At 45.6% G+C, this 10,016-nt stretch overlaps 3 protein-coding genes across 5 annotated transcripts; 2 read left to right on the plus strand and 1 right to left on the minus strand.

Moving 5' to 3' along the window:
* Positions 1–321: 321 nt before the first annotated feature.
* Positions 322–3,470, plus strand: echdc1 (enoyl CoA hydratase domain containing 1). Of its 3 annotated transcripts, none has more exons than XM_030103460.1 (7): positions 322–466; positions 1,721–1,789; positions 1,908–2,083; positions 2,193–2,335; positions 2,483–2,535; positions 2,630–2,710; positions 2,812–3,470. In XM_030103460.1, exons 2-7 carry the CDS (start codon positions 1,725–1,727, stop codon positions 3,227–3,229), a joined length of 936 nt encoding a protein of 311 aa, XP_029959320.1. In that variant the 5' UTR covers positions 322–466; positions 1,721–1,724; the 3' UTR covers positions 3,230–3,470. The 3 variants fall into 3 exon arrangements, with proteins under 3 accessions (XP_029959320.1, XP_029959321.1, XP_029959322.1); XM_030103461.1 differs by having other exon boundaries at positions 1,724–1,789; XM_030103462.1 differs by lacking the exons at positions 322–466; positions 1,721–1,789 and having other exon boundaries at positions 1,986–2,083; positions 2,197–2,335.
* A 681-nt stretch (positions 3,471–4,151) lies between these two features.
* Positions 4,152–8,233, minus strand: LOC115397232 (E3 ubiquitin-protein ligase rnf146-like). The gene is made up of 3 exons (XM_030103457.1): positions 8,097–8,233; positions 7,092–7,151; positions 4,152–6,826 (listed from the first exon to the last, which is right to left on the minus strand). Exon 3 carries the CDS (start codon positions 6,815–6,817, stop codon positions 5,651–5,653), a length of 1,167 nt encoding a protein of 388 aa, XP_029959317.1. The 5' UTR covers positions 6,818–6,826; positions 7,092–7,151; positions 8,097–8,233; the 3' UTR covers positions 4,152–5,650.
* A 56-nt stretch (positions 8,234–8,289) lies between these two features.
* Positions 8,290–9,861, plus strand: mdh2 (malate dehydrogenase 2, NAD (mitochondrial)). The gene has a single exon (XM_030103458.1). It carries the CDS (start codon positions 8,411–8,413, stop codon positions 9,422–9,424), a length of 1,014 nt encoding a protein of 337 aa, XP_029959318.1. The 5' UTR covers positions 8,290–8,410; the 3' UTR covers positions 9,425–9,861.
* The last annotated feature ends 155 nt before the right edge of the window (positions 9,862–10,016 follow it).

Here is a 10,016-nt window from a genome sequence, read left to right on the forward strand (position 1 = left end):
ATAAAAATCCAAACACAATGTGAAACATTTGAGCTGACCAGTTGTCCTGATAACAGTGTCACCACCCATATACTGTAACATATTTTCTGGGTGTTGCTTTGATTCTCTCTGCTACTGAATAAGGACATGTCTGCAGAGCCTGTTCCTCCGCATACCATGTTTACAGATTTCACAGACAAAGAGCAGATTATTCGGTTTTACAGTAAGACCACGACATATTACAACACAGCACAACAGGTTATTGTTTGTAGAGTGATATTTACAAGATCCAGACCCAAAACAGTGCAGGCTGTGGATATTTGTTCAGAGATATTGTTCAAATGAACCTCAATCTGATCAGTTTAAATAAGCTATACCGCCTCCCTGTGGATGAAGTTAGAAACTACACGTGTGTCCCTACTGGACTTCCTTCGAGGCTTTGTTTCTAGAGGGACATATTTCAGGGTAACACCAGTCAGACGTCAAGGTGGGATTCTGTGTTTTTGTTACTAAAAGTCTGTTTTTTTCAATTATTGTAGCTTTGTATTAAGGTTAATCACAAAATATAGCTGAACGTTCGTTTATTGTGGATGCTTGGTGGTTTAACTGTTTCTGGATTTATGAACGTTCGTACTTATAACTTGGCTTCAAAAACAACATGTTTTCTTTTTTTTTAACCAATCGAAACGTAACAGGACAGTACAGTGGCGTCGTCTTGCATCTAAACTCACAGTGAAAAAAACCCAGGCTTGAATCCGGTTTGCATGTTCTTCCTGTGCTGCGTTTTTTCACGTGACTCTAAATTGCCCCGACATGTAAATCATGTGAATGTACGTGACTCTGAGTTGACACCCTGCAACACCAAACTGAATGAAGTGCTAAAGAAGATGAATGATTGGATGGATTGAGTACTTTAGATTGGCTCTGTCATGCAGCTGTCATTGTCATCATTTATCTACACCATTAGTGTCACTTTTTTTTTAATTCAAGTTCCACATACAACCCAATTACATCTTCAGTTGGGCCATGAAGCACACCAAAAATAGTCTTTAAATTCAAACTTAGAAGTTTTTCTTTGTTGTACTGCAGTTTACATGATGAAAACATCTATATTTGTGCTAAAATCAAACATTTATTGCAAACAAAAAAAAAAAAAAAGATGACAATCTAAATGTAAAGGCAATTTTAATGAGGCCCTCTGGTGCAAATGTTGCATTATGCATGTTTTTACAATCTGGCTTTGGGGCTAGTTTGACAGATGGCATTTTCACGGCGAGGCAGAGAGCTTTCATGGCGGCGTCTCTGTTGTGTTGTGTCCGATACTCTGAAGAAATCTGTTATAAAAATCACTTTTTTCTACAGAATTTTTAAAATTTGCTTCCTGGTTTGGTGAGCCAGATTGGAGCCTCTCGATGGCCCGTTTTGGCCCACAGGTCTTATATTTGACACCCCAGATCTAAAGTATCCGCTTCCTAAGTTTTGTGCATATAAATGTATCACCTTTTTCATGTCTCTCTTCAAAGGAATTGAAACATCAGCTTATGTGAAGCAATAGGCTTTAGTCTGACTCTAAAGAAAAAAAAAGAACATATTACATTCTTCTTTGTTGCAGCAGTGTGTCATTCTTCTTCACTCTGCTGTTCGAACATTAATATAATATACCTTTTTCTTCCATATTTTTAGTTGAAGCTTCAGATCAAAGTAAACTGACTTTTTTCTTCCTTCCTCTATTCCGTTGCAGCAGGATGGTCCTGTGTACACTGAGGCATCAGCTTCTGAAGAGCAGCCGCTGCTGCGGGTCCACGGTCAGGTAATGGAACTGTTTATCAATATGTTAGTTAATGGAGTCATAAATAAAGGAACATCCCATCTCATTAGGTGGAACTCTTTCCACCATTCATGTGCTGTATAAACTGTGATGTTCGCAGGCTGCTGCAGAGAAAGAGCAGTGGCTGTGTCTACTCCAGTATTCATGGCTTCGATAAGGAGGAGATCCGACAGAAGCTGCAGGCCTTTCCTGGAGGCTCCATAGATCTGCTGAAACAAGACTCCGGCATCGCCGTGCTGACCATCAACAACCCCTCCCGTATGAACGCTTTCTCTGGTGAGGTTTGATTAACGCTGCGTATTTTCAGTGGCCACACAGACTCTTGCAGATGGAGCGTTATCGATTCCACTTTCTCATGAACAGTAATGCATTTCATTCCTCCCAGGCAGCATGATGGTGGATCTGGAGGAGAGGGTGACTGAGCTGGAGGACTGGGCGGATGGCAAAGGACTCATTGTTCAGGGTGCTGCTGGAACTTTCAGCTCGGGGTCAGACCTCAACGCTGTCCGGGCCATATCGAACCCAGAGGTATCACACATGATGAATGCTTGACTGTAAAACTCAAGCAGTCAGCCTCCAGGCCATCCTCTGTTCTTGCTTGTCTTTTGTCTCTCGGTCGCTTTTTGATCTATTTCCTCCCCAAGATTTTCACACAGTGCTTCTCATTCTTTATAGGACGGGATGAAAATGTGCATGTTCATGCAGAACGCTCTCACGAGGCTGCTAAGGTAAAGGTTTTTCAGCTCCGGAGTGAACATGAAGGAGTCTGAGTGTTATGTAATGTTCGCCACGGTCTGCTGACAGACGGTTTCCTCGGTGCAGGCTGCCTCTTATCTCTGTTGCTCTGGTGGAGGGGAAAGCGCTGGGAGGAGGCTCAGAGCTCACCACTGCCTGTGATTTCAGGTAGTTTTCAAATCACTGATTAAATGATTGAAATCTCCCGCATTAAAAAAAAAAAAAAAAAAAAGAAAATCATTGTTTACGTGTGTTGCCTTGTCTCACAGATTGATGGCGTCAGACAGCGTCATCCAGTTTGTTCATAAACATATGGGTTTGGTCCCAGGCTGGGGCGGCGCTTCACGACTCGTCCGCATAGTAGGAAGTCAGGCAGCGCTGAAGCTGCTGGGAGGTGCTATAAAGGTGGACTCTGAGCTGGGGCTGAACATTGGACTGGCAGATGATGTCCTGGAGGCCAATGAGGCGGCAGCAGGTGGAGAAACCCGCCTGCAGCAGGCCGAGAAGTGGCTCAGTCGCTACACCAAAGGACCTGCCCCAGTGATCCAAGCTGTGAAGAGGGTCGTGCTATCAGGGAGAGAGCTTCCTCTGTCGGACGCCCTGAGGGCTGAAAAGGACGTGTTTGGCACCGTGTGGGGAGGTCCTGCTAACCTGCAGGCTCTGGCCAAAAACTCCAAACACAAATAACCCACTTTCACTCTCAGAGCACCTCGAAGCAGCAAATGTGAACTGAAATATTTTGTTGTGATCAGAGATCTGCTGCAGCACCAGTCACTGAAACACACTGTCTGCCTGCGGGTGATCGATATCGCGGACAGCAGTTATCTCAACAAACCATGATCTCTGGTACAGGTTGAACTGACGTCTGTGTTTACTCTGGAAATGAGGACTAATATTTACATTTATCCAATTGAATAAAACAAGACTAAAATTTCCTGCGACTATGGCCTGTTGCATTTTTACTGAATGTATTTTGAATTTCCTGTCTACAAGTGAGGATCCATGATAGAGTGATTATGGTAAGAATCAGATCATTGATCTGACTGATGATATTAGTACACATATTGTAACCTTGATCATCACTTCAGCTTGTTTTTTTTAAATTAACTGAGTGATTCTTTACCATAGAGATTGTTTGATTTTCCTTACTTTGCCGAACAGCTCTCACTGCTACATCAAAACCCTTCATCACTGGACAATCAGACGCACATGCTGAATACTGTATTGAGAATTCTTGACAAATTTGCTCTTGCAAATCACATCTTGCTGGTAATTTAGACGTTACAAAGACACCGGTGTGCAGAGAGTGAAGTGGAAAAGCAGAGCAGGTCTCTGGAGGCCACCAGGCCTTGTTCCTCTTTCAGGGGTTATGTTTCCTGGCTAGAGACTCAGCTGTTTAATACTGGCTGTGGTCAGAATACCAAACACCTTCAAGGTGAGGCAATAAAAGCTGTAAACAGTTGGAAATGGCTGTACTTCAAGTTCTGCTTGGAACAGCAAAAGAAGAAAAAAAAAAAAAAAAAACAAACAGGATTGGTAGAGATGATCGAATTTAAAAAAAAGTCAGAAATGACTCAAATTGATGCAAGCACAAAAATATCCATTTAGGATGATGAAATGACAGTTTATTCTTAAATTACAAACCATAACAAAAAGTTTCCAGGCAAAAAAAAAAAAAAAAAGGTTACACAAATTTCATTCTGCAGGTTGGAAAATCTAAAACTGAGCCGATGTAAGCATGTAAGAAATATAAAAATAACAACTGGATATTTCCACAGGCGATGGCACCTCTTACTCCTTCAGAAACTGTAAGAGAACCCATTAGAAATGCACAAAAAAAAGGAAACAAAACACAAAAACATTTACTTAAACTCAACCCTGAACACATCAGTTCTCCATACCTGTCAGCCTGTAATGTTTCCATGGCTCTCTCTCGCTCTCTCTCTCTCTCCAAACACGCACGATTCACAAAACTTTAGGAACACACCAATTGAAAACACTTTAGAGGGACAACAAGAATATTAATGAGGCCAGAACGGCCTCAACAGCTTTAGAGATGAAAACACAGATTTCACGTTAAAATCCAAATTATTTAAAGCTGGGGAATGTTAAAACAATCTGATACGTGCACATTTATTAAAGACAGGGCTATAAATAATTTAGAATTTGAAAAAACTGCAGAAATTCTCAAGCCCTACGATATCCTGAATTTAAACTATGTTAAATATTAAGCATGAAATTTAAAGATCCACACACTATAAGAATGCCATGGACTGCATCTGTTACCTTTCCTTACTTAAAACACCTTAAGATTTTATCAAACCGCATTCAGCTCTACACTTTCCAAAAGTTAGCATTTTAACAATGAGAATTTTCAAAAGGAAAGGCCGAATAAACCGGGAAATCTTTTAGATAGGCTGGAAGTGGGGAACAGTTTCATTAAGGATTAAATTCTCCGTCAGAGTTGTCGGGTGACTTGAGCTCCAATGAGCCCTTGTCTGCGTGCTAAGTTAGCTGAGAGAGTTAAAGTGATGATAAGCATGTGGCCGTTCGCGATAATGGCTCAGTTCCATTTCCAGGAGTAAAATCCCCATTATGCTTTCATTCACTGCACATGACAAGTCTGCCTGGGATTCCCAGAAGCCCCCCCCCTGGGTGTTCCAGAAGAAATGTAAACAACACAAGCAGCCTGGGTGTTGAGTCCGTCTACCTTTCAACATAAAATACTTGGGAACTTAACATGAACAGACCTGATGCAGTTGAACACCACGGTGAGTGTGTTGAACGTCTTTCACATGATGTACTGAATATGATATGGGATTTCTTCATTCACAACAACACTGTTTACTGATCAGTGCCAGAACCGTCACTTCCAGTGTATCAACACAATTACCTGCCGAGTGGATCGGGCTGATCCGCCCAGACTGTTATGAACCAAAGAGGCACCGAAAACGAAGAAAACATGGCTTTGTTTGTGACTGAATGCCTCCTCTGACCAAGCAATACACCCACATCCAGTCTGTGACTTGAGTGAACACCAGCATAATGTGAGGAATTAATTAATGGAACAGAACGGAGCCATTCAGTGATGACGAATTAATGATCACTTCACACTTCAGTCACTGTACACTGGCCGTCAGGCATTCTGGACCTTCCACTGCTACTGGATGAGGAGGAGGGAGAGCTGGACAGCGCACGGGGAGCGGGTCTGTCCTCTGGATTCAGTCTTTGTCTCTGCGGCCTGTCTGCCAGGGGCTCCACGCGCTCTCCGTCTCCCCTCTCCTCTTCTTCGTCCTCCTCTTCCTCGTCGTCGCTCCAGTCTCCAGATCCAGACTCGTCCACAGAGGTGTGAGGGTCAGAGGACCTGGAGGGTGAAGCCTCCTCCTCCTCGTCTTCTTCCTCTCCTTCTCCAGTCTCGGAGCGCTCGTGAGAAGGTGTGGGCCTGGGGCTGATTTGCAGCTGGGAGAGAGCATCCTCGAGAGACGGGCTCGTGCTGGGGCCAGGCTGACCCCCAAGGGAAGTGGGAGGTCTGGAATTAACCGAAGGGGCTGTTACAGAAGAAGAGACGCCTGGAACCTGTTGCTGGATACCTGCTACTGTAGTATCAGCCCCATCAGCAGAGTTTTCTCGGCTCGCTGCGCCCACAGCCCCAGTCACACCCTCAGCGTCCAAACGCAGTCCTGCCACTCCCTTCTTGGGAATATCCAAAATGTCCCTTTTCATCTTTCGCCTGCGACCGTGCTCATTGCGCCGATACTGCACCATGTTCTCCAAATCAGCTACATACAAAAAACCAGCAATCAGCATTTCAGCTGTTTTCTTGCCCTTGGAGAAAGCGTCCTCCAGCTCACGGCTGGTTCTCTCGTCATACTGCCACCAGCCATTACGGCCCTCATAATACCAGGCGTGATCGCTTGCAGCCCCACCCCGACCTCCTGCCGACGCTTTCAGCTCCTCCGGTGAGAGCAGTGTGGGCCTTTCCAGGAAGTCATCCGGCACCTCCTGCCTGCACAGAGCACATCGTTTGCTCTGCCAGGACGCTCCCTTCACACACAGGAAGCAGAAGACATGATGGCACGGCAGCTGGACTGGGTGGACGCAGCTCTGCAGACAGATGGCACACTCTGGTACAGACAGGGCCGGGGATGAGTTGCTGGAACCGGAGCAGGAGGAGTCTGCACTGTTCCCACTTCCACCACCACCACCGCTACTGCTGCCTTTTTTACTGGATGGAAGGGAGTTAACAGAGTGGTCTACTTCTCCACAACTAGCCATCCTGAAGTACTGAAAAAGAAAAGGGACAATTGCCAAAGAAACAAAAACAAAATCAATAACATATAGTTTTTGCTCAAGATTCGATGCATTGTCATTAGAAGTGCTGCATTCTGTTGTCCACCTTAAGGCAAAAATACATTAAGGAAAAATAAACTACATATTTGTGAAAGCAAGTGGATCACATCATGAATAAGTTAATCTAATGGATGAGTTGGTGGATACATGTCCCCTTTATCTTCATACAAAGCAGACAAACATGACATTTGAGGCTTACTTAAAGTAGTTTCAGTGGTGTTGTATCATCAGGAGAGCTGTTGGATCTTCAATCGTCCCACTGAAAACGAGTAGATGATGAAAAAATACTGTTAAACAATGCTTACAATGGTAACAATGTACAGATATTAAGATAAAACAAGATAAATGACAAAGATTGTCCTTTATTGTCCAACAGAGGAGGGATTTTCATGGTTGCAGCAGCACAGGACAGTAATAAAGAATACAGGCACTGATAATAAACACAAAAAGACAACATGGAACAATAACAGCGACTGTACTTTATGATAAAGTTGTTGGCGCTTGGGCTTAAAAGTTATTTATTGGACGGAACGATTGTTTGGACAGGGTGCTGTACAGGGAGCAGAGATTATGTGCCACATTAGCTATATTATAAAAGGTAATTCCTGACGTAAACCTCTTGTGTGGAAACAAGCTGGATGTCCCAAGTCTCAAGTGAGCACAGATTATTTAAGATAATTCACTTGGTTATGACTGAAATGTAAGAGCCTGCTTTGCTGGCAAACAAAGGGCTGCTCTGTTCATGATCGTGCCACAATCAGTTATCTGTGTCAGCTGTTACAAGTTTGCCCTGACTGCAGCCAGCTGCCCTCCTCACAGAGCCACTGGTAGAGGCAGCTAGCGCTAAATCAGATCCGCAGCTAACGGGACTCACTCAGTGGTGACTATCCAAAACAACTAGTTAAACACAAGAAAAACGCACAACATCCGCTCATGGCGACGCGTTTGTTGTTGCGCCCACAAGCACAAACACGAATCCAGCCATTCGGCTGCAGAGTGATTACCCTACCAAACAGAGCCCCGAAAAAAAACAAAGAGAACCTGTTGTGGCGAGCTAGCGCTGGCTATTCTGTGGGAAGCGCTCCGACTCCAGCAAATAGACGGAGTTCATCTGACGGCGCTAGCTTGTTTTAGCAGTGGCGACATAAACAGTCGTGAAAAGCGTTCCCTCGCGACACAAGTGGTACAACAGCTGTATACGTACCGTGCCGCTGGATCTGGTTCGCTCCTGCAATTCGTAAGGACGGTACTTATTGTCAATGCTAATTTAACGACTTCCAATGCTGACTGGCTTTGTTTTCCTCCGAAAAAAGAAGCAGAGGATAAAGACGACTACGTAACTGTACGTGATGACGCAAGCTGACGCAAAATGGCACGACCCCTCTCTTATGCGCATGTCACTGGAGGCGTCTTCCTGTTCGCTCGTGGCTAGTAGAGGACGTTGGTGTCACAGAGGAGAGGGGCTCGTCAAATATCCTTATTTCAGCCAAATCAAGACAACAAAGAACCGCAGAGAAGATGTTTTCCCGTGCCGTCAGACCCACCGTCAGCCTCGCCCGGAGCCTGTCCACCTCCTCGCAGAACAACGCCAAGGTGGCGGTGCTCGGGGCTTCAGGCGGCATAGGCCAGCCGCTCTCTCTGCTGCTTAAGAACAGCCCCCTGGTGAGTAACCTCTCCCTGTACGACATCGCCCACACACCCGGGGTGGCCGCGGACCTCAGCCACATCGAGACCAGGGCCCACGTGACCGGCTACATGGGACCCGACCAGCTCGACGCCGCTCTGAAGGGCTGCGATGTTGTGGTCATCCCCGCCGGTGTGCCCAGGAAGCCCGGCATGACCCGTGACGACCTCTTCAACACCAACGCCACCATCGTAGCCACCTTGGCCGACGCCTGCGCCCGCAACTGCCCCGAGGCGATGATCTGCATTATCGCCAATCCCGTCAACTCCACCATCCCCATTACAGCAGAGGTCATGAAGAAGCACGGCGTCTACAACCCCAACAAAGTGTTCGGTGTCACAACCTTGGACATTGTCAGAGCAAACACCTTCGTGGCAGAGCTTAAAGGTCTCGACCCAGCTCGCGTCAATGTTCCGGTCATTGGAGGTCACGCTGGAAAGACCATCATCCCCCTGATTTCCCAGTGCACGCCTAAAGTGGAGTTCCCCGCTGACCAGCTGTCCGCCCTGACCGGCAGGATCCAGGAGGCCGGCACCGAGGTGGTGAAGGCCAAGGCTGGAGCCGGATCTGCCACCCTCTCCATGGCCTACGCCGGTGCCCGCTTCACCTTCTCTGTTCTGGACGCCATGAATGGAAAGGAGGGAGTGGTGGAGTGCGCGTTTGTCAGGTCAGAGGAGACCGAGTGCAAGTACTTCTCCACACCTCTCCTCCTGGGCAAGACCGGCATCGAGAAGAACCTGGGCCTGGGCAAGCTGACTGCCTTCGAGGAGAAGCTGGTGGCTGATGCTATTGGAGAGCTGAAGGCTTCCATCAAGAAGGGCGAGGACTTTGTGGCTAACATGAAGTGAACAGGGGACATTCAATTAGTCCAGAACAGCAGCTGTGATTGATGATTGGTTCCGTCTTAATTTAAAAAGCATCAGGGTAAAATCTGGAGATCCGTCAGTGTTTCCTCTTTCATTTTTGTTTGAGCGGTAGAATCTATTCGACTCAAAAAATACTGCTTTTGACCTCTTGGTCCTTTATTTTGCTTTAATTGCCCTCCATTTTCAAACCTGGCTTTACCTGACACCTGTGGTTTGTGTACATACTGTACCGTGACGTCTATATTTTGCAGATGTCAAAATATCTCATATTTTCATGTACAGTCTGTATTTTGAGAATTCTCTGCTGAATTAACGAGGAGGAAATACTGAAATACTGTCATGCCTGTTGATGCAAATTCAGTAGATGTTCTTCAATGAGCTAAAATACTCACTCCACCAATAAACAGATTAGCTTTAAATTGTTTGTTCTTCCTCTTCATTTTCAAATCATTGCTGTGACATTGAATCAAAATGATTGATAGGGGCATGGATGACTGATACGCAACGCAGTGCAGCCATTTTATACACCTGTTGCGCTTCAGCAGAGACGGAGCCTATTCCAGCTAATGGTAAG

The sequence above is a fragment of the Salarias fasciatus genome, chromosome 11 (assembly GCF_902148845.1).
Source record: "Salarias fasciatus chromosome 11, fSalaFa1.1, whole genome shotgun sequence".
NCBI classification, from domain to species: Eukaryota; Metazoa; Chordata; class Actinopteri; order Blenniiformes; family Blenniidae; genus Salarias; species Salarias fasciatus.